The 20,793-nt window shown below is 55.8% G+C and overlaps 10 protein-coding genes across 10 annotated transcripts; 5 read left to right on the top strand and 5 right to left on the bottom strand.

The window, feature by feature from the left end:
• Window positions 1–421: 421 nt before the first annotated feature.
• Window positions 422–3,245, top strand: N657DRAFT_663574 (uncharacterized protein; the record flags this gene model as incomplete). Its single annotated transcript, XM_062795195.1, has 3 exons — window positions 422–455; window positions 1,133–1,901; window positions 1,962–3,245. 3 exons carry the CDS (start codon window positions 422–424, stop codon window positions 3,148–3,150), a joined length of 1,992 nt encoding a protein of 663 aa, XP_062648343.1. The 3' UTR covers window positions 3,151–3,245.
• A 134-nt stretch (window positions 3,246–3,379) lies between these two features.
• On the bottom strand, window positions 3,380–4,160 carry N657DRAFT_571380 (Mog1p/PsbP-like protein; the record flags this gene model as incomplete). Its single annotated transcript, XM_062788805.1, has 3 exons — window positions 3,380–3,689; window positions 3,758–3,973; window positions 4,081–4,160. 3 exons carry the CDS (start codon window positions 4,158–4,160, stop codon window positions 3,380–3,382), a joined length of 606 nt encoding a protein of 201 aa, XP_062648344.1.
• Window positions 4,161–5,780: 1,620 nt separating this feature from the next.
• N657DRAFT_663576 (HIT-like protein) lies at window positions 5,781–7,316 on the top strand. Its single transcript, XM_062795196.1, has 6 exons — window positions 5,781–6,299; window positions 6,397–6,479; window positions 6,557–6,625; window positions 6,720–6,812; window positions 6,911–6,925; window positions 6,992–7,316. The coding sequence occupies exons 1-6, from the start codon at window positions 6,254–6,256 to the stop codon at window positions 7,097–7,099; spliced, it is 414 nt and encodes a 137-aa protein (XP_062648345.1). The 5' UTR covers window positions 5,781–6,253; the 3' UTR covers window positions 7,100–7,316.
• A 45-nt stretch (window positions 7,317–7,361) lies between these two features.
• On the bottom strand, window positions 7,362–8,958 carry N657DRAFT_655769 (CRAL/TRIO domain-containing protein; the record flags this gene model as incomplete). The annotated part of the gene is made up of 4 exons (XM_062794634.1): window positions 7,362–7,876; window positions 7,931–8,030; window positions 8,086–8,127; window positions 8,179–8,958. The coding sequence occupies 4 exons, from the start codon at window positions 8,956–8,958 to the stop codon at window positions 7,362–7,364; spliced, it is 1,437 nt and encodes a 478-aa protein (XP_062648346.1).
• Window positions 8,959–10,098: 1,140 nt separating this feature from the next.
• N657DRAFT_644819 (uncharacterized protein) lies at window positions 10,099–11,048 on the top strand. Its single transcript, XM_062792832.1, has 3 exons — window positions 10,099–10,515; window positions 10,578–10,632; window positions 10,695–11,048. The coding sequence occupies exons 1-3, from the start codon at window positions 10,207–10,209 to the stop codon at window positions 10,790–10,792; spliced, it is 462 nt and encodes a 153-aa protein (XP_062648347.1). The 5' UTR covers window positions 10,099–10,206; the 3' UTR covers window positions 10,793–11,048.
• Window positions 11,049–11,214: 166 nt separating this feature from the next.
• Window positions 11,215–11,661, bottom strand: N657DRAFT_571995 (uncharacterized protein; the record flags this gene model as incomplete). The annotated part of the gene is made up of 2 exons (XM_062788851.1): window positions 11,215–11,403; window positions 11,458–11,661. 2 exons carry the CDS (start codon window positions 11,659–11,661, stop codon window positions 11,215–11,217), a joined length of 393 nt encoding a protein of 130 aa, XP_062648348.1.
• A 222-nt stretch (window positions 11,662–11,883) lies between these two features.
• Window positions 11,884–13,171, top strand: N657DRAFT_644823 (Redoxin-domain-containing protein). Its single transcript, XM_062792833.1, has 3 exons — window positions 11,884–12,330; window positions 12,462–12,507; window positions 12,572–13,171. The coding sequence occupies exons 1-3, from the start codon at window positions 11,969–11,971 to the stop codon at window positions 12,776–12,778; spliced, it is 615 nt and encodes a 204-aa protein (XP_062648349.1). The 5' UTR covers window positions 11,884–11,968; the 3' UTR covers window positions 12,779–13,171.
• On the bottom strand, window positions 13,048–14,755 carry N657DRAFT_571945 (3-oxoacid CoA-transferase; the record flags this gene model as incomplete). The annotated part of the gene is made up of 3 exons (XM_062788849.1): window positions 13,048–13,179; window positions 13,257–14,639; window positions 14,696–14,755. 3 exons carry the CDS (start codon window positions 14,753–14,755, stop codon window positions 13,048–13,050), a joined length of 1,575 nt encoding a protein of 524 aa, XP_062648350.1.
• A 1,117-nt stretch (window positions 14,756–15,872) lies between these two features.
• Window positions 15,873–17,810, bottom strand: N657DRAFT_396933 (uncharacterized protein). The gene is made up of 2 exons (XM_062787178.1): window positions 17,605–17,810; window positions 15,873–17,523 (listed from the first exon to the last, which is right to left on the bottom strand). The coding sequence occupies exons 1-2, from the start codon at window positions 17,693–17,695 to the stop codon at window positions 16,043–16,045; spliced, it is 1,572 nt and encodes a 523-aa protein (XP_062648351.1). The 5' UTR covers window positions 17,696–17,810; the 3' UTR covers window positions 15,873–16,042.
• A 791-nt stretch (window positions 17,811–18,601) lies between these two features.
• N657DRAFT_633627 (SMAD/FHA domain-containing protein) lies at window positions 18,602–19,579 on the top strand (the record flags this gene model as incomplete). The annotated part of the gene is made up of 2 exons (XM_062791221.1): window positions 18,602–18,696; window positions 18,910–19,579. The coding sequence occupies 2 exons, from the start codon at window positions 18,602–18,604 to the stop codon at window positions 19,577–19,579; spliced, it is 765 nt and encodes a 254-aa protein (XP_062648352.1).
• Between the last annotated feature and the right edge of the window lie 1,214 nt (window positions 19,580–20,793).

Here is a 20,793-nt window from a genome sequence, read left to right on the forward strand (position 1 = left end):
CAACAAGGGGAAAGATGGCTTTACAAACATGGCCTTGCTGCATTCATCTTCTTTGTGGCGGTAGTTGCAGGATAATCAATAGGATGCGGTGTGACTGGCGATTAACGTGGACATTATCATATCAGCGTCCAAAACAGGTTGCCATACCGTCGACTGGCGCGTCGAGTCTGGTCGAAACCTACAAGAGGGTTCACCGTAGAACAAAGTTGAAAGGTGAGAAGGAAGAACGAAATTAGAGAAGAGGAAGTGAGAAGGTTGGAGGAAACCAAACAATCAACTAGACAAGGAGTCTGCTTCCTCTACTTTGGTTGGAGTCCTCCACCTCGTGAGGTCCTTTACAGTACAATCGAGAACCTCGCGTGGCATAGCAGTTCGTCCCGTGTCAGATAAAAAGCGGCCAAACGGTGCTGCTGCTGACCACATGGCATCCTCCAAACGCCGACGTGGCTACGCGTGTAGATGGAATTGTCTCGGGAGCTGCAGGAATAAGATCGAGAATCGTCCGGAGAGTCTCCCTGGTCTGCGGTGTTTCGTGACACAGGGTCGAGAATGCGCTGCCGATGGGGTAGGTGTCGGCGCGATCCTCTGGCGCTTGCAACCAAGATTCGCCGTGAAGCAATGTCGAAATGGCGCTTCCGGTCGTGATTCCGATGTGGAGCACGGAGAAGCACCGAGAACCGAGAGCCGGAAGTTCACCGACGGTCCGGACAAGGTACCTTACTCCATGTCCGACGGAATGAATAACATGGAATGCAACAGCTACCGGTACCTCAGAGTAGCAATTTCGCCAAGCTAGGAATCCGCCAGTTGAGATGACTCTTACCGCGTGCTTTTGTCTCGAACCTGAAGCTAGGGGAGTGGTACAATCAGGCAGAACAGCGCAGCTGGGAAAATGTGGTTGCCCCTGGCAACCCCCTCTCATGCCTTCCATCTTCCAAAAATGCCAGGCCAACAAAACACGCAATGGCTTGTCAGATTGCACTCGACTCGGTTTCGACCCTCAACAACTTAACGTTTGTTACCTTATGCAGAAATCCAAGCGGAAATCAAGCTCCCTGATTCTCACCACCGTCGAACTGATCCTCTGAAACCCGCTCGAGCGATTCCTTAAACATGGTGGGATTGGCGAAAGCATCAACATTCGGGACCGACGATGACGACGGGTTCCCCGACATCGATGCTCTTGTCAGCAGCAAGGAATTGCAGGCCCAAGCGGTCACAGACAAGGCACAAAAGCAACCAAAGGAGCGCTCGAGTACGGAAGAGGCAGCAAAGCCAGCCACTACAATTCGGAGGCGGAAACTGGGGCCTTTGACGGACAATTTGTTGTTGAAGGCGTGGACACCAGACAGCGCGGAGAGCGCCGGGGTAAAGAAACATGCGGGTAGGGGGCGGGAGAAGAGTGAGCCGCGACGGACGAGGGTTGAGCTGAGAACCAGGAACACGAAACTCGCGGTCGTTATCCCTTCATCCCCGGCCGACTTAGACGATGAATATGTGTCGGCGCAAGAGGAGGCTAGCATCATCGAGGATGTGTCTATGTTCGACGACACATTCCACTCCTGTGGGTCGGAGGGCTCAAGCTTGGAGAATAACGGTCACGAAGATGACGAGGATGGTGAGGATATCTTCGGCCCAGATATCCCTCCAAAGAGATCGCCGGTAAAGCCAAGGTTGCCGCCCAAGGACAGAGTGCAAAGAGGGCGTAGAAGCCGGGAGACGTCAAGCGAAGTGCAGTCCATGCTCGGCACAGAAGAGGATGGTCCATCTCAGCCAAAATTGAGCCGGACATCTTCCGGGTTACAGGGTCCCAGGTCCAACTTATCCACGGGACGCGGAAGAGAGCTCAATGCCAAAGAGACGGACAAAGGTTTTGCAGAAACCCTGTCCAAGCTTCGGCTGTGAGTTGGGGCCATTTCCGAGCTACCCTTTGAACCAGCGTAATATTGACTGTTTCCAAGTGATGAGACCGAGGAGAAGCCAGGGAGGGCCAAGGACACCAAGCCAGAAAACGGCGCAGCTACACCTCCCTCGACACCACCAAAATCACGGCCTGGACTCGTCTCACCGAGGAAGCTACCTCGAATCCCCGTCACACCCCATCGTCCGAGCTCCGACATGTTCTGGAGTCAGGAGTTCGTCGACGAATGGAATGAAGAGCATTCCCCTCGGAAGCAACTATTCCCAGACGCCGCCGCAGCCAGGCAGAGGAGCCCGACCAAGAGCAATCCCGAGAAGAAACCACAGAAGACCCCAGGGGCAAAAAAACCATCCGAGCGAGAGGCAAAAAAGGCCTTCGAAAAGATCAAGCACGAACTTGCCCAAGCCTTCCTCCAAGAACTCGACGAAACCATCACCAACGGCAAGCTCACCGAGCTAGCCGCCTCGACAGGCGGCATCAGGCTGATGTGGACCAACAAGCTCAACACGACCGCGGGTCGCGCCAACTGGAAGCGCGAGACGATCCGCAGCACCGCCCGCCCCGCCGACAACCCTTCCTCCTCCTCCTCCTACTCCTCATCCCCATTTATCACCACGACGAGCACCACCACCGCCCCGAAATACAGACACCATGCCTCGATTGAGCTCGCCGAAAAGGTCATCGACGACGAGCACCGCCTGCTGAACGTGCTGGCGCACGAGTTCTGCCACCTAGCCAACTTCATGATCAGCGGCGTGACATCCAACCCGCACGGCGCACAGTTCAAGGCCTGGGCGGCGCAGGTGTCGCGCGCGTTCGGCGCCAGCCGCGGTGTGCAGGTGACCACCAAACATTCGTACGACATCGACTTCAAATATGTCTGGCAGTGTGTGGCGTGCAAGATGGAATTCAAGCGGCACTCGCGCAGCATTGACCCCGCGCGACATCGGTGCGGGAGTTGTAGGAGTGAGCTTGTGCAGACGAAGCCTGTGCCGAGGAAGAAGAAGAAGGAGGACGGGGAGGGCGGTGGTGGTACTGGAAAGGTGAGCGAGTATCAGGCTTTTGTGAAGGAGCAGATGCGGGTGGTGAAGGCGGAGAATCCGAAGAGTCCGCAGAAGGAGATCATGAAGATCGTGGCTAGTCGATGGGCGGCGAAGAAGGATAAGGCGGCGACGCTAGATGGAGGGATGCAGGCGGTCGAGGAGGGTATGCGGGAGCTCGCGGTGTAGGTCGAGCGGGAAAAGCAGCATTATACCCAATGTATGGAGTAGCAAGCGTGAAACATTGAATAAACTGTGCCATCATTAGTGGTCATGAGCTCATCAAACCAGCTGCCCGCCCTCTCCATCCAACGCCGTGCTCTTGATTACCCAATACATATAGCTTCATCAGCGAAGCTCTGAGATCAGCCGCCCCCCATTCCTCGTCGCCCTTGATGCCCTCCCGCCCCTCAAACGGCTACACCTCGTCAAACAACCTCCAATTCCGCACCTTGAACGTCGACCAGATACGCGCCGCGTACTCGACCGCATCCCCAATCAGCTCACCCTGCATGCCCAGCGCCAGGTCAACCTCCTCCTCGTCATATTCGCCCTTGATATGCGGCACGTTGATGGTGATGAGGATGTCGGCCTTTTCCTTCTCGAACCGCAGCAGCGTCAGGATCAGCGCGGTAAAGTCGGGCGCGGATGCCCGTCCGGGCTCATCGGGGTTGGAGGGGGAGTGGGGTGTCTGGGTTGCGATGAGCGTGTAGGCTGGTGTGTCGTCGCTGCTGAGCGTCACCGCAGTTAGCAAACTGGAGGAGACCTTGAGGTAGGCGGAGAACATGAGCCGTACTCAAGGTGGGTGAACTGTGTCTCGGTCGTGTTCCAGACCTTGACGGTGTCGGCGTCTTCGCCAACCAGATCCTCCAGGTGAATTGTCAGGGCGCGGCCGTCGCGCTCGAGACCTTCCCCGGGGGCGTCGACCCGCTGGGTGATGTCGAAGATGATCGAGGTGAAGCCGTCCTTGTCGATGTAGACTTCCTGGTTGTCTGGGACCTGCCGGATGGTGCTGCGCGAGTCGAATGTCAATATCTCGAGACTGAAATGTCAGGGCCGGGGCCTTTTGGAGTCCCACGACAGAGAGAAGGGAGTGCGCCGGGAATGGTAGAGGCGTACCTCACATCGGCAAAGTTGTCGGGGAGCTCGCATTCGAGCGCCCCACCAAAGAGCCCTGTCTTCTTGTAGCCGCGAGGCATAACGTGTCTCTCTAGAGTGCTTCGGATGTCGCGATCTAGAATCTGGAGTTTCTTGCGACGGAGAATGGGGTTTGAGGTACAAAGTCAGGTTACAGAGGCACAGCAGTTGTTCGCAAGTTGGTTTGCGACTGGATCAGGCGGTGACATCAAACGTGCAGGATGGCGGGGCCGCGTACAAGTCTCCGGCCACCCCGCATTTTCCCAGCCATCTACCTTTTATACATTCAAATACCTCTGGCCATATCTTCTTACAGGGAAAGGTTTGGCAGCGAATCTGATAGTACCAAGTGATCGTCAAGTACAGCGCTTCATTATTTTGTATACCACCTCTAGCCTTCTTGACAGCGCGCAGCCGGCGCGGTATGCTGGCCTAGTCTATAGCCCACCACGCCTCTTACAAGTATCTGGTGAATTCTTCAGTATCAGTCGGTTCTTTTTTAGTTACCAGACGTTAGGGAACATCGTTTTCATCTTCCTTTTTAGGGCGGCTCAGACACGTTCAATCTGGTTCAGATCTGGGCTATATATGGGCTATTCGATCTAAGAAATCTGACGGGCTTGCAGCTACTCTTCTGTCGAGGTATAGACTTGAATCTTTGCGTTGTCTTGTTGAAAATGGTGAGTTAAATTTTAATAGGGTAGAAGACCTACTTCTGTAAGAGCCTTTTAGTAAGATTAGTATCCTAGCCTTGGGGTACTCCTATCTGTAAGGTGACGCCACAGGTTCACCAAGGAAGATGCACTGAATCTACAACGAGAAACAGGCATGACGATTGTATTGTGCGTGCACCATTGACCAACAGACTGAGCCTTGAGAGAGGAAAGTTCCAAGTTCCAATATGAGTCTCCCGTTTTCCAGATATCTTCCCTCTGTTGCGAGTCATGTCGCTTCACCATGAAATCCACAGGGCCCGTGACACTATCTTTGTTGCAATTGACTCGCTCCTCCCTGCGTCTCAGATCATTCCCTATCTATAATTGAGGATTTGCCTTTACGTATAGCCGGAAGTTGACGAATCATTTATTGAACTTCTCGGAAGGGAAACAGAACACCCAGGCAGTCGGATTCGAGGTATTGCTTTGGTAGGAAGACTCGTCTGAGCTGAGAACATAGTCTGGATGGTTAGCAGGCTCGAAACATGGGGGCACCTTAATCAACAAACTCGTAAGAACTCCTCGATATTTTCAAGCCAATCGCATATGAAATCATACCTATCCTTTGTCACTTCCTTAGTCAAAGGGATCTTCTTCTTCGCTCTCCATTTACGTAAGTTATAGGCACGGAGGCAACGCTTGATAGTCGAGTAGGAGACTTTCTTCCTAATAGCTTCGATTAGGGCCTTCTTTGCAAGCTCTCGGTTCCTTTTGACGAGCGTTATTATATAACGTTTCTCTACTCGCGTAAGAACTGGAGGACGGCCTTTCGAGTCGGAATTATAAAGCTTCGTAGCAGTTAATTGCCTTGGCTACCGCATCGTGGGAGACGCGAAAAGCTCTGCGACGGACCGCTCGCTTTTCCCAGCTGCCACGAGGGTGCAAATGGCTGCAGGGGACCCGGGCTATAATCCCTGGTTTTACAGCGGTTTGCCGTTAATTCTGCTACAAATTCGTTAGATTACGCTTCATGGTGGTATATTGTGGTGGTTAGAAGAATGGCAGGTGTCGCGTGGGAGCGCGACTCGCGTTTTAAGTGATGTGGGTTGGCCGGAGACTTCTGACCCTCACTGTACGATGGCGGGGTATCAAGCCCGGATTCAGCAGCTGCCGCCCGCAGACGGTTGGCCTTCAGTCTCACTCCAACGCTCAAGAATCGATGCGTTACTGAAAAAAATGTAGGAGAGGCACGAAGGTACACTGGTTGATTACTGAAGATGTTGGTATAATTAGGTGGCCAAAGAAAAGGCATGGTTTCGAGCTGGACAGAGCATGGTCTTGAAGCCGGGTATAGTTCCCGGCCCCGCCTAGTTTACAATCCGTCCCGTCTGAACCGCGCATGACTCCAACTGGATATTCGCATCGTCGAATACCTCAGGTAGCCTCTGTCGGATTGACCTCCTTCCAGCCAATCGTCACCGTATCTAGTCAACCTTCCTATGGCGAACAAGATGGCCTCCTGCATTTTCTGCAAGATCATCAAGGGCAAGTCAATCCAATCCAAGCTCCGAAGACGAGCTCTGCACAAGCTATCATCCCTGCTCCCCCAACAAACTAACCTAAATACTGTTCCAACCACCAGGCGAAATCCCCTGCTTCAGGCTCGCCGAAACTGAAAAGACGCTCGCCTTCCTCGACATCAACCCGCTCAGCCAGGGCCATGCCGTACGCATCCATTCCTTCTCCCCAGGAATCGACCAGGTCGCAAAGCAGCTTACACATGCTCTTTCGCCCACCTCCAGCTCGTGATCCCCAAAGTCCACGGCGAGAAGCTGACCGACATCCCCGACGACCACCTGACCGACATTCTGGTACGCCTGCCCTCAAAAGGAAGCACAATGATTCTCGCAGTCACACAATACTCGGGTGAAAAGGGAACTGATAAATAAACTTTCCCGCCCACAGCCCATCGCCAAGAAACTCGCCCTGGCCACGGGCGCACACGAGTACAACATTCTGCAGAACAACGGCCGTGGGGCGCACCAGGAAGTTGGGCATGTGAGTACCAACTTTGGATGCTGTGATCCCTCGGAGGTTTCGGGACTTGGTTTCTTGCACCACAAAGAGCATATGCGCTGACATCAGGAAAACAACAGGTACATTTTCACATGGTACGGTACTCCAAGGAGCTGCTAGACCACCCGGATTGAGCTGAGTATCTCTAAACTCTTGTGCAGATCCCCAAGCCCAACCCCCAGGAAGGTCTCGGCATCAGCTGGCCGCAGCAGAAGACCGACATGGACAAGCTCAAGGCGCTGGCTGAGGAGATCAAGTCCAAGATGTAGATGTCGAGCGGGAGTAGGTTGGTTGGTTTGTATTGAGGTGAGGTGTATCCTAGACTAGGTATGCTCAAGTGCTGAACAGGGGCCGCTACACCCTCTGGCTAAAGGTAGTCGGTCAACCGCCAGTGCATCAATGGTGGCCTTGATACTGCCTGACTCCGTTGATTTGCAGCGTAAACATAACAATTCCTCTTTAAACCCAGCGTCGAGCCGTGCTATCGAACAGTGATATGTATATATACTCCTTGCCGGCACTCCATTACGTCTAATCAACATCGTCCGCAGCCGTTTCAGGCGCAGGAGGCGGCGCCGCTTCCGTTCCATCCACGCCCGCTGCTTTCTTCGTCTCAGGGTACCAATCCACCTTCCCCCCCGGCACCAACACGCCGATCCTGTCATAGTAGGAGCGCGCGCGGAGGTAGGGATCGACATTCCAGTAATCCTCACGGAGTCTGGCCGCGATGGCGTTCCGCCTCGCCCTGATCTCGTCCGCCCTCTCGCCGCCCGGGTTCTGGATCCACTCGAGCGTCGCCGCCTCGTACTCCTTGTAGAGGGTCGCGCGCGCCGCCAGCATCCGGTCGCGCGTCGCCGTGTCGCGCAGCCGATCGTTCTCGCCCTCGGTCGGCTCGACGTACTGGTATGTCCAGTCCTCCTCGCCGTCCAGGTCCTTAGGGATGTGCTTGAGAGGGATAAAATCCTCCATCTCCTTGGCGCTGTTGGTGAAGTGCACCTTGTTGGCGACCACCGGGTCGAGCCAGCCGCGGATTACTTTCCAGATGCCTGAAGGGGAGGTGTTAGTGGAATGGTTGAGAGTGAAGGAAGGGGGATTCTTGCCTTGAAAAATCCAGGGAGCTTTGTGGACTAGGACGGTGCCAAGGCACTCCGGGTAGTTGGCCTCGAAGCACTTAATCATGAACTTGACGGGAGCGTAGTCCTATGACGGTTAGCAACGGGTTCAACCGTGCGACTTGAGTCGAAGTGGAACGTACCATGTTCGCCATGGAGAAGTTGGTCATGTCGAATACGATTGTCTATGGCAGTTAGCGTGCTGTGTAACTCTATCGAGGTGAAGCCCAACCTACAGCTGTATCAACTGGCGGCTGCAACATCATGCGGCATGTCTCGATGAGGTAGACTGTGTATCTCTCCAGCGCCTCCTCGGCCTGCTCGCCCTGCCTGTGCAGCCTGGTATTGACGAAGCAGAGGGGCCTCCCCTGCTTGTCGTGTCCATGCACGTAGCTGATGCCCTTTCTGATCTGAGCCATGAAGTCGTGCCCAAGCTTCTGCGCCGCGGCGTCGGTGCCCTTCTCAGCCGCCACTGCAGCTTCTTCGCCATTCCTCATGATATCCTCGTCGACCTTCATCTCCTGCGCACGCCAGTTCATAGTCGAGACCAGCATAATAAGGGCCCTCTCAACGTCCCACTTTCGAGCCCTGAGGAAGCGGAGCACGAGGGCGTCCGGGTGGTCGTGCTTCACCATGCTCCAGATGGTATCCCGTATCGAATCGGGCGACTGGCTGGACAGCGTCTCGTAGAATTGCTTGGTCTGGCCATACTTGTCACCTTCACCGTCCTTCAAGCTGAGCTGCACCGGTGCGTTCGTTGGTACTCCTGAAGCCGAGTCCATGTCCGACTCCTTCTTTCCCTTGCGCGAGAAGAAGGCCATGCGGCTTTTCTTCCCTTTCTTAGTGTCCTCATCCTGCGCCTTGTCGTTCACAGCGGCGCCATTGTCAGTGGCGGCGCTGTTCTGGTCTTGACCAACCGCACAGACTTGGAAGATGAGCTGCCACAGCCGCCTGAGCTTCTCCTCCTGCTCAGGCGTGAGGGTCTCCGGACGGCCCGGAGCTATTTCTGGTGCCATGGCCTGGACAGACTCTGGCTGGTCCACAGTGACTCTTGCAACAGGCTTCCGCGCTTGGAAAGTATAGTAGGCCGACAATGCTACAGCGGCCGCTAGGACGAGGAAAAGTTCTGTTGCGCGGGCGGTAAGCGGACTATAAGTTTGAGGTGTCGCCTTGCGCTGTGTGCGAGTCGCGTGCCCAACTGGTCCGGTACTGGGTAAGAAGTAGCTGAACGAAGCGGCAGAGATACGTGTGCGGCTGGGAGGTGAAAGTCGAATGTCAGGCGGGAGGGCCAGACCAGGTCCAGAACTCCTGGTGATAGCGACAGCTGTGAGAGAAGAGCCAGCAGACCGCGAGAGGCGCAGAGACGAGCGCATAAGAAAATACTACGAAGGATCTCGAGAATGCGAGATGCTTGCTGTGAGCGCAGCCAACCAACACGGTACTCGATACAGGACCCCAATGATATGGTACGTCGGGATCAGGCTATCCCGGGCATGCCGTGTCAGCTTGGGGGCGCAAAAATCAGCAGAAGCATAGAGCACAGCGCAGCCGAAGACAATTTTGGACTGGAAAGTGTGGAGGGATTCACATACAGATTGAGTCTACACAGTCATTTAGGTGATAAGGAGAATCGGTGGCCGTTGCCAAATGGTCGCGTGGTAAATCCAATTCCGTTTCAACGGACGGAAGTGCGGTACAGATAAGGAGATGTACTGTGGCTCATGTGGTGAAAGGCTGAGCAGTGACGACGGAATGTGATGCTCTGCGCTTTCTACTTGGGTTCTCTTGGCAATTGCTACGCAGGCCCCCTAGTACTCTGAAGTTCCCGTTTACGAATACTGTGTACATGAATTGGAGAGCGGGGCATTACTGTGGTACACGACGGGCTTGCCGTCCCCAACCAGGTAGTCAACTAAAGATTTGGTCAAGAGAGAGGCCCGGACTTTCGGGTTGTGCGAATTGTCCAATTTCAAATTGTTTTCTATGTCATGTTTTTGAGGATTCACTTCCGGCAACTCCGAAACTGCATCATGGTATGAACAGGTCAACAGAACGTCGACGAGTCTCCACTGCCCGGGCTGCCTCTCTCGCCTTGTCATTGCCCCTTGCATAGTGGGGTTGTCGAAGCCATCAAATTGCGGGGCAAATGCCAAGAGGTTCGCTTGACGAGATAGGAAGTGAAGAACAAACACCAAATAATCAACTTTGAAATCAACACGCACGTCCGACCAGCATAACGCAACGCCTTGTCACCTCCCCCAACAATGGCACACGAAGAAACGTCCTACCGCCGCGCGCGGTCAACCTCCCGCTCCCGACCGACAACTCCGCTCCGGCCCTCGTCGCGCTCATCCTTCCGCGAATCGGCCCGCAGCATCCAGGGCGATGCGGCGTCCTTCCCGCTTAACACGTTCGAGCCTGCGTTTGCTGAGCTGTCAGATGCCTTCGCCGACCTCGAGGCAAACATGATGCACTTTCAGTTGATGCACGAGAGTCTGGCGCGATTCAGCGAGAGCTTTGCGAGCTTCCTGTATGGTCTCAACATGAACGCTTTTTGTGTTGATTTCCCAGAGGTACTTGAGAATCTCACCAAGGGAGGATGAGGATGGCTTCTGACTGGGATATCTGTGGACAGGGGCCGATGGCAGAGTCGTTCAGACGGATGAAGCTGAAGGAAGAGGAACAACAGAGTAGGTAGCTCGAGATGTGGACTGGGAGATGTCGGGATGCTGATAACTGGTGGCGGCTTCAGGTGCGACGAGTAACCCGGAACGGATGATTGGCGAGGTTGACACCGAGACTACATTTATGTGCGCAGCCCTAACAGCGCGCTTTGGGTTCCAAGACTGACGAAGCCCAGGACAACGGACACCTCCTTCGTTGAAAATCCCCCGTCGACCAAGTCGTCGCTCAGGTATCGAACGCCAGCACCGAACCATCAGTTGCGAGTACCGGCGCCTTCCACGAGCACCACAGGGTCGACATCTACAAGGGGTGTGGGGAGGGGCGGCAGGGGCGGCACCCGGGGAACGCGGCCTAGTGGGCTTCCGGCTCCCAGGGGTCGCGGTATCAGTTGAAGCGTCCCGACACATGGATTCCGTAACAGAGCTGCCCTTCGACTGCTGGTTCATGGACTGGTTTTTGAGGGCGGCAGCTATTCCGGGCCGGGCCTTGGGATCTCTGAATATCGGTAGCCTGATCCGCCTCCGTGATTGAAGATGATGAGACAGAAAGCTGGTGTACCGCTGGGATTAAGGCAGGATAAACCGCCATCAGAGCACCACAGACCGGGTGAGCGGCACGGGCCAAGAGCTCCCCATCGCCTTGCCCAGATACTCAGTCGCCAACCTAAGGCACTCTTCCTCGCCCGAGTTGACCCAGCCTCCCACAGCACTGACGGTCTTGGTCCTGGACTTGAGGCCATGGACAATTCGCAGACCTGACCTGGGGAGATCGAGAGCCTGAGGGCGGAATGAATACGTGCAGAGAAGAATATGGAGCCAGGAGGTACACACCTCACTCAAAATCTCCATGACAGCTTTGTTGGCCTCGCCTTTGCGCGCTTGTACCGCAACGCAGATCTCGACAGCTTCCTTGCTCACCGAGGCAATACCCTCGCGGTTCTTGCTCGCTCCTGGCTTGACGTTGCAGAGCATGTAGAGCGTATTCTGTGCCGATTTTCTGGCCGCGGCCACGTACCAAATGGCGCCGGCGGACATAGCTGTAATCATTTTTTATCCAAGCGACATACTACCGAATTGTGATAGTGTTGAATCCTGACCAACTTCTCTCGAATCATCTGCGCCCCAGGTATAAGAACGCTTGTAACCCTAACCCAGATTGAGCTGCCCGAAGTGATGTCACTCGGTCAACGGCAGCTTGGAACTGCGAATATCGACATGGTGCAACATCGCCATTTCAACCTCGTAATAACCAATTGTTCACTCACCAAACTCTCGTTCACTCAATCTAACCCAACACCCCATTCCCACGCTATTTTCAAGCACTGAGAGACACAAAAAAAAAATGTTCCGCTCAACCCTCCGCCCGCTCACTTCCTCCTCCATCACCGGCCGCGCCGCCACCCTCCTCACCCCGACGGCTCGTCCTGTCCTCCTCCAGCACAACCACGGCTTCCACACCACCCGCCCAGCCTTCGTCAAGCCAGGCGACCCGCTGCCCGATACGGACTGCCTGATGGAGAGCCACCCGGGCCAGCGCGTCAACCTGGCCGAGGAGGCCGCGCGCGTCAACAACATGCTCCTGATCGGCGTGCCGGCCGCTTTCTCGCCGGCATGCTCTGCAACACACATCCCCGGTTATGCAAGACATCCGCGGGCGAAGGATTATGAGGTGGTTGGAGTGGTATCGGTGAATGATGTGTTTGTGTGAGTATATCCTCCCGCGCTGAACCTACGGAGTTTTTTGGTTGTATCTGGTTAAGTAGGGTGGATACGTGTGAAAGGGAGGTTCGGGTATTTTCTTGGTGACGGTTTGCTGACTTGGGCACGCGGAACAGGATGAAGGCGTGGGGTGATCAGCTGGATCCGGCTGGGGATTTGGGGGTGAGTTCTCTCTTTAACCTACCTTGATCTTCCAACTATTACCTGTTTGCTTACAACCACTCAGATCCGCTTCTTTGCCGACCCAACCGGCAAGTTCACCAAGATGATGGACATGGCATTCGATGGGTCGGCCATCTTTGGTGGGGACCGGTCCAAGCGGTATGCTATCGTGATCGAGCAGGGCAAGGTCAAGTCGGTGGCGGTTGAACCCGACAACACCGGTACTGACGTCTCGCTGGCCGAGAAGGTGTTGGGGCCAATCTCAGGCTGATAGGATGCTGCCCATTTCTGACTGTACATAAAAGCTTGGCCCCTTGCAAACGAACGGCACAGCGTATCAAGTTGGGCAGCGCTTTGTCATGTCTGCTGCTTCAAGAGTACCCAAAGGCTGATGATGAAGAGGGTGAACACTCAATATCGCCGTTATGGTATTTGCGGCTAACTGTTTACCCAAGGTATCTCTACAATATGTGCAGGTTGTTGCAAGGTGCAACAAAAACCCAGCCAATCCCCAAACTTAACACCTCATACAAACCCACTTCAAAGCATGGGCTTAAGGTCGTCAGCCACATGGAAGGGCGCTTCAGTCTTAGCCTTGATCTCATCCACCGTCACGCCATCCGCGATTTCGATCAGCGTCAGCCCGTGGGCAAAATCGACGTCAAAGACACCCTGTTGTTTTGATCACCACGGTCAGCACCTTGTGTCACAATATCTCACGGCGAAAAAGGAAAGATAGGAAGACTCACCAGTTCTGTGATAATCCTCGACACGCACGCCTTGCCCGTCAGCGGAAAAGCGCACTGCTTAACAATCTTGGGATTGCCCTTCTTGTCCGTGTGCTCCATAGTGACCACCACCTTAGTCGCGCTGGGGTTGCTGACCAGGTCCATGGCGCCGCCGAACCCCTTGACCTTCCCCGGCAGCATCCAGTTCGCCAGGTCGCCCGTGGCGCTGACCTGCATGGCGCCCAGGATGGTCAGGTTGATGCGGCCGCTGCGGATCATGCCAAAGCTCTCCTCGGACCCGAACACGGACGCGCCCGGCTTGAGCGTCACTGTCTCCTTGCCCGCGTTGATCAGGTCCGCGTCTTCCTGGCCCTTGAGCGGGTACGGGCCGAGCCCGAGAATGCCGTTCTCGCTCTGCAGCTGCACCTCGACGTCCTCGCCCACGAACCCGGGCGCGAGCATCGGCATGCCGATGCCCAGGTTGGCGTACATGCCGTTCTTGAACTCCTTGGCCGCGCGCTTGACGATGCGCTCGCGCTTGGCCTTGGTGTCGCCGGTGCCCAGCGCGGCCGCGGCCTTGGGGTCCTCGGCGGCGGACTCGCTCGGGTCCTTGCTCCACGTGTACTTCTCAATGTTCTTGGGCGCCGTGCTCTGGATGACGCGCTTGACGTAGATGCCGGGCAGGTGGACCGCCTCGGGCGGGATCTCGCCGGGCTCGACAATGTGCTCGGCCTCGACGATGGTCATCTTGGCGTTGCGGCCCATGGCGCCGTTGAAGTTGTTGGCTGCCAGCCGGAACTGGCAGTTGCCGAGGCGGTCGGCCTTGTACGCCTTGACGAAGGCGTAGTCGCCCGCGATGGCGTGCTCCAGCAGGTAGCTCTTGCCATTGAACACCTTGACGTCCTTGGGGTACGAGAACTGGTCCGGCGTGCCGTCGAGCTTGTTGCGCAGCGGCAGCTCGCCCGTCTGCACGACGGTGCCAAAGGCGGCGGGTGTGTAGAAGGCCGGGATGCCCTTGCCGCCGGCCGCGCACCGCTCGGCGAGCGTGCCCTGGGGTGTAAGCTCCAGCTCGACCTCGCCCGTCAGATACATGGACTCAAACGTCTTGTTCTCGCCAATGTACGAGGCGATCATCTTCTTGATCTGCTTGGTGCGCAGCAACTTGCCGAGACCGCTGTTGTCGGTGCCGGCGTTGTTGGAGACGGCCGTGAGGCCGGTGATTTCGGGCTTCTTGAGAACCTCGTCGATCAACGTGTCCGGCACGCCGCAGAGCCCGAAGCCGCCGCAGAGGAGTGTCGAGTTGGGCTTCATGTCCTTGAGCGCCTCGGCGGCCGAGGGGTAGACCTTGTTGATCTCGCCGCGGCAGGCGGTGACCGAGAAGGTGCGCGCGAAGAGGGCCGCATGCTGATGAAGATGGGTGTCAGGCAAAGTCCTGAGGCAGGGTCCAAGGCAGCACTCACGTTTTGCCCGTACTTGGCGTACGCCCGCAACGTCCTCATGCACATCGCCGTCGACGGCATCTTGAATATGATTCCGAGCTTGTTCGCGTAGCGGTGGGGGAATGTCGTGCGACAAGACGGCAGCCAGATTTAAGCACCGGTTTATCACGGCCAGCGACACGAGCAAGCAGATGGGGGGAGCACAACGGCACACGACGCAAAGAAGAAGGTTCAAACGGGAAAGAGAGAACGGTTGAACAAAACAAAGTTCAATCCAATGGCACAAGAAGTCATCGCAGACCTGACTCCATGTGACCTCCCCCAGTTCCCCAGAGTTCCCCCCCGGCTGCAGCGAAGCCGCGGCGGGATGTGGTCCCTGGCCCGGCATGTCTCCACCCTCGGGAAACCGCTCGGTATGCACCGGGAGAGAATTGACCCATTTCAGCAGCTGCGGGTATCAGCGGACATTGATGAAGCCGAAAGGTACAATACAATACGGTCACCGTTGTTAGGTGACACTTTAAACACATTTGATGTAAAGTTAATCAAGACAGAAATAATAGAAGAACAGTTAAAAGCCTTTCTGGTAATCAAAAAGTTGAACTAGTCAATGCTAGAGCATATCTTTCTCGGCCAGCCGTCGCATAATGATTCTTCCCCCCTAGACCAGGCCCCGGGACCCGAAGCGGGATATCGACAGGCGAAGTGGGGTTGACGAGACCCAACGATCCTGCCGTATACCGCTGTTGACGAACCACCGCCTTGCCCACATGAATCCTAAAGTTGGGTTATTTTTCCCAAGCAAGAATGCATGAAGCACACCTCTTGTGCCCGGTTCGATCTTTGAAGTCCATGGTCTTCAGCATCGCACTGTTAACAAGTGGTCAGTAGGGTCGGCGCTTGTCGAGCTAAAGAGAGTCGTGTCGATGAGTATGTTCCCACGGTGTGAGTGTTGTAATTTGGTGTGCAAACTTCAAAAACAACCTCCATCTCCGTTACCCCAGCTGACCTGACGCTGTTCAATCCCATCTAATAAGTACACGTGCATGCAACAAACCGAGGCAGCCAGCAAATGGTCAAACTCCAGAGATGTGCCCAATCTACGGATACGCCCGTCCTCTCACAATCCTGGTCAGTCACGGCTTGTGGCAACGAGCTCTAGCAGTCCCAAAAATGCACCGCTCTGGCCCAAACCCGCAGTCCCCAACCCGTATTCCTCCTTGGTAAACCACCAGTCTGACTCGTCATGATAAAGGAAAGAGTGAAATAAGTCATGCTCCGCTGCAAATCACCCATCTAACGCCGGCTGCTCGATCCGCCGTTAGCCCCCGAGCCGGTCAACTCGACGTTGAATGTCCACCGTCCTAGTCACTTGTTAGCCATACGCACCGACCAAAAACTGATCCGTGTCCTCATACCTTCAGCGAGGTTCTGGGCTGTGTCGTCCAAGAGGATCACCCTGCGTTTGTTGCAGTACGACGTCTTGTCCATGATCTCCACCTTGAGTTTGGGGTCCGCCAGCTCGGTGATGGGCCTCTCAAACATCTCCGAGAGCGCCTCGACCGCCATCTCCAGGTCCTTCTGGTTGTCCTCAAAAATCTCGGTGAGGTTGTTGCGGGCGAGGTAGAAGGCGAACGCGTACGTCCACATCAGGGTCTGGCGGCACGTCTGGAGCGCCTGCGACGCCGAGTTAAGGTACTGCACCTCGATCCAGGACATGCCCGACTCCTTCTGCAGCTGCACCATCTTCTTCTCCGTCTTATGGTAGATGTCCTTGTCCAGGCGGGCCGACTGCTCGTGGTTGGCGTAGCGGTTGTAGTAGTGCAAGTAGCGCTCCAACGATATCCGCGACCGAGCCTGGGCATCCCGGGCATCGGTGCCGCTCTTCTCCTCGTATCGGTTGCAGTTGTACCAGCTCGTGCCGTGTTCTGACCAGAGACCCATACACATCCAGCAGAACTCGTGTTTGCACTTGCGGCAAGTCATGTGGTTGCAGCCGCCGTTCTTCTCGATGGTGCTGTTGCATTTCGGGCACTCCTTGGTGTTTGCCGAGATCCAGTTGGCTGTCTCGGAGTCGTCGGCGCATTTCTTGAGCCACCTCTTCACCAGCTCGCACGGCGCCGGTTGGTGGTCATTCAATATGCAGCCAAAGCAGAAGCGATGCCCACAGAGGCACGTAACCGTCGGGACAACCTTGTCGAGGTCCTTCTTCTTGACGGCACACTCGATGGCGTTTTGGCAGTCTGGTGCTGGGCACCACTTCAACGTCTCCTTGTCCTCCACGTATGTCCGGTGGAGCAGTTCGTGGTATCGCTCCGTCAAGTCTGGCGTGACCAGGATGTCCAGCGACCGGGCGTCGATGATGAGGTTACAGCCCTCGGAGGGACATTGAATGCGCGCCGCTTCTCCCTCCCCTCGGATCTTCTGTGCCAAGTAGTGCCGATAGCAATGCACACAATACCGATGGCCACATTTCAGAGCAAAGGACTCAAGCCCCGGCTCGTCTTCGCAGCAGATGTCGCACATGAAGTCGGGAATGACCTGCATCTTGGGTGGGCCGGCTGAGCTTCGGGAAAGGCCAGCCGCATCGAGCACCTTGCCCGGCCGGTCCATGTAGTCTTCGATCAATCTCTCCTTATTCCACCTGAAGTGCCGGAGAAGAATCGCCGCCTCTTCTTTGGAGATGTCCAAGATCATGTTCACTTCGTCTATGAGGTCATTTTGCTGTTTCTGCACGTCGGCTGGCTGGTAGACCTTGAAGCTGATATCGTATGCGGCCTTTCGTTTCTCGGCACCGTCCTTTTGCGAGTCGATGATGTAGTGGTCGGGCTCGTCGTCAAAGCCGAAGTCTGCTTGCCGAGTATGTATTAGCATCTGCTCAGAGGCATCCAAAGCCAGCGAAGGCCTGAGCTTGAAAGTCCAAGACTGACCTTCGTCACCAGAGAGGTCGTTATCACTATCATCCGGAAGCATGTCGTCTTCGCTAGAGACATTAGACATGAACTCGTCGTCTGTATCCATGCCGCCGTTGGACGCTGTCGTCACTGGGGTCGGGGGTGCCGTTTCCGGGCCGGCTGAGGCGAGGATCCTCTTGTTAGGAGCGGTGGCAGAAGAGGATATCGTCGCCTCAGCGGCTTTCCGCTTGCGGGTTGATGGAGGAATGGTGCCGGCTTGAATGTGTCGGTAGAGAGTCAAGCCTACCCCACCGACAGAGAGGAGTCTGGCGTGTCGGAGAACACCGCAGTATGACTCTACGAGGAGAGCCGAACTGGCGGCCGTGCTGTAAGCAATACCCAGCGTCAGCCGGGAACGGGTGCCAGGAAGTGATGAAGCGAACCGGGGTATTGTAATTACTCTGGTGACCTGGAGGAGTGCACCGGAAATGGAAGGGCGGCGGTAAAAGGTTGGAGTGGAAGGAGACGGTGATGTTTGAGGGCGGGAGTTCAGTGCTGGTGAGAATTGACCGAAAGGACAGGCTTGTCAGGTTGACGGATGGGAGAGTGCGAGTTTGGGAAGGCTCGGCGAACGGTGTTGGCGCATGGAAACCAGGCGAGGCCGAAAGCTGACTGATGAGAGCAGGCTCGGGCATGCGCTGGGCAGCGCCAGATGCCAAACGGATTACCCTAGGTAACCAAGGCCCAGGCAGTCACGCTGTCACTGCCCCACCCACGGCAGGCATACAGATCTGCCATGAAAGCGCTAGCTCGCCCCACCCGGAGCGAGAGGCAAACCGCTACCTTAGCGTCGAGAGCACACCTCAGCAAGCAACTCCCGTCAAGCCCATGAATGAGTTGAGGTACAAGTCGAAAATCGCCGAGGTGTGCTGCGAACACTTTCAATTTGGAGCAATATGAGGCCAATTCTTTAACGATCAACTCTGAATAGCACAGGAAATAATCACAAACGGCAAGCCACACGTCGGCCGTCATGGATGATGGCGCTCTGGGACGCAGCGATTGGAGGTCCGGTCGCAGGAAGCATGAGGGAGAAGCGGCATATGAGATGGAGGAGGAAAAGAGGAGGTATTTGGATGGCGAAGCTAGTCGACGCATCCATCGCTCTCGATCGAGAGAACGAGGACACCGACGACGTTCACGAACACCAGAGTCGAGGGACCGACGGCCGCGGTCGAGGGACTGGGAGAGGAGAGAACGAGCCCGCGATCGTGGCGATCGTAAACGAAGTGAGGAGCGAGATGGTGGGAGGAGAAACAGGGGTTACGACGACGACTACAGAAAATATCACCGGAGTCGACGAAGCCCCAGTGGCAGGTCGTCGCGGCCTAGGTCAGAACGTGGCAGTGAGGACGAGAGTGGCACGCGGAACGACGGACGAAGCCTCGTCAAACGCTCGGGTCCATTACCTTCTCAGGGCGATTCTTTCGCATTGAGCAAAGGCGAGGAGTCCGAAAGGCCAAAAGAGAAGCCCAACTTTGGAAATTCTGGTGTGCTGGCGGCAGCATCCAAGGCGGTCACTCAGGCAGACGGCACAACAATCACGCTGAAATATCACGAGCCGCCGGAAGCCAGGAAACCACCGCCACGAGACGAGTGGAAATTGTTCGTGTTCAAGGGGCAAGACATTGTGGACACAATCGAGCTCAGCACTCGGAGTTGCTGGCTGGTCGGCAGAGAGCTGGCCGTCGTCGACCTCCCTGCCGAACATCCGAGTATCAGCAAGCAACACGCCGTCATACAGTTTCGATACACAGAGAAACGCAACGAGTTTGGCGACAAGATTGGGCGGGTGAAACCGTATCTGATCGACTTGGAGAGCGCAAACGGCACCATGCTCAACGGGGAAAGGGTGCCTGAGAGCCGTTATCTGGAATTGCGGAATAAGGACATGATTCAGTTTGGCTCAAGCACCCGGGAGTACGTCCTTATGCTGGCTCCCAAGGAGTAAGCAGCCATGGCAGCAGGAGGCATCACGGGGTGTTGGTCATGCCCTGAACCAGGAACTTGGATCAAGGGGCACCTTGCCTTTGCGGCCCCAGCAAGATTTGTGAATACCTTCAGCTATCGCAACACCCACGAGGTCCATGTCACCGGGCGCGTTTATGGCGATGCCGAAGCAGCCCGTGGCGTCAAGCATGTTATCACGGTCCATTTTCGCCCTCGGCGTTGTTGCACAGATGCCCGGGTTTTGGGCTTTGTACGACGGTCGCTGCCTTGGTCAACCGCAACGTCGGATTTTAATGCCGGCTTGTCCGACAGCGTGGGATTAGAGTTTAGCGCCGCCTCTGCTACCTGGCACAACGGCCGCCCACGGTAGCAACTTCCTTCGTGTTGCGGCTTCGTTCACGATGTGTACAGAGTCCTATACAAGACCAGGTTACATGATGACTCGGCTTAGGATGTCTCGTGTCAGCATATTGAATCAGCTCGGCCCAACTCACCTCTACGCTATGATCGTCTTGCTGGACATCGCCGGGCACGACCGAAACCTTGTTCCCATGCTAATTCGGGGATATTGCTTAGTTGGGATGTGGTGCACCAGTCGCGGTTCAAAGAGGGCCATCGATCGTAGCGAGGCACTGCCATGCCATCGCCTCAGGAACCTGGTTCATAGGATTCACATTCGCTATTCAGCGCGCTGGGCCGAGCAAGCGACCAACAAAGCTCAGATCCACCCCTGGTTGCCAGGCTTCCCGAAACATGCACCTCCTCACGTTGGCCCCGTCTTCTGTAGACTGCGGTAAGGAATGTTGATGCCCACCTTAGTTTTTGCGGCAGTTCTCAATTCCGTTGAGATTCATGTTCTTGACGTCAACGTCTCACCGATATCCCAGATTGCAATGCCGCAATCTGATTTCGCGAGGCTCATTAACTGAGGCGCCACAGCATTCACCATGTGGTCAAGAGACGGTCTTCAGAACGGCATCTCCTTGGCACCCCTGCGTGCATAGCAGTCTTGGCCGGAAGCAATCCGGAACCCGGTGTGGGTGAACAAGAGGTCGGTGACATTTGGAGACACGCCGAACCGGGGCCTCTTATTCGCCAAAGCTGAACGACACTGCATGCTACGCCTCCGCCTTGCAGGCTCGCAGCGTCCCGCCCCGTTGAGATGGCAGCCAACAACAACCGGGAGGATTGCAGGCAATGCAGGAGGCGACTTGA

Source organism: Parathielavia appendiculata (genome assembly GCF_033297405.1).
Source record: "Parathielavia appendiculata strain CBS 731.68 unplaced genomic scaffold N657scaffold_5, whole genome shotgun sequence".
NCBI classification, from domain to species: domain Eukaryota; kingdom Fungi; phylum Ascomycota; class Sordariomycetes; order Sordariales; family Chaetomiaceae; genus Parathielavia; species Parathielavia appendiculata.

What these genes read in the sequence shown, in the direction of transcription:
- N657DRAFT_396933 (XM_062787178.1), bottom strand. Translation starts at nt 17,695, where the DNA reads ATGGATACAGACGACGAGTTCATGTCTAATGTCTCTAGCGAAGACGAC. An exon ending in CGACCTCTCTGGTGACGAAG is followed by an intron (nt 17,524 to 17,604) that starts GTCAGTCTTGGA and finishes CTCGGCAAGCAG; the next exon opens with ACTTCGGCTTTGACGACGAG.
- N657DRAFT_644823 (XM_062792833.1), top strand. Translation starts at nt 11,969, where the DNA reads ATGTTCCGCTCAACCCTCCGCCCGCTCACTTCCTCCTCCATCACCGGC. An exon ending in TCGGTGAATGATGTGTTTGT is followed by an intron (nt 12,331 to 12,461) that starts GTGAGTATATCC and finishes CACGCGGAACAG; the next exon opens with GATGAAGGCGTGGGGTGATC. An exon ending in ATCCGGCTGGGGATTTGGGG is followed by an intron (nt 12,508 to 12,571) that starts GTGAGTTCTCTC and finishes ACAACCACTCAG; the next exon opens with ATCCGCTTCTTTGCCGACCC.
- N657DRAFT_663576 (XM_062795196.1), top strand. Translation starts at nt 6,254, where the DNA reads ATGGCGAACAAGATGGCCTCCTGCATTTTCTGCAAGATCATCAAGG. An exon ending in TTTCTGCAAGATCATCAAGG is followed by an intron (nt 6,300 to 6,396) that starts GCAAGTCAATCC and finishes TCCAACCACCAG; the next exon opens with GCGAAATCCCCTGCTTCAGG. An exon ending in CGCTCAGCCAGGGCCATGCC is followed by an intron (nt 6,480 to 6,556) that starts GTACGCATCCAT and finishes GCCCACCTCCAG; the next exon opens with CTCGTGATCCCCAAAGTCCA.
- N657DRAFT_644819 (XM_062792832.1), top strand. Translation starts at nt 10,207, where the DNA reads ATGGCACACGAAGAAACGTCCTACCGCCGCGCGCGGTCAACCTCCCGC. An exon ending in TTTGTGTTGATTTCCCAGAG is followed by an intron (nt 10,516 to 10,577) that starts GTACTTGAGAAT and finishes ATCTGTGGACAG; the next exon opens with GGGCCGATGGCAGAGTCGTT. An exon ending in GAAGGAAGAGGAACAACAGA is followed by an intron (nt 10,633 to 10,694) that starts GTAGGTAGCTCG and finishes TGGCGGCTTCAG; the next exon opens with GTGCGACGAGTAACCCGGAA.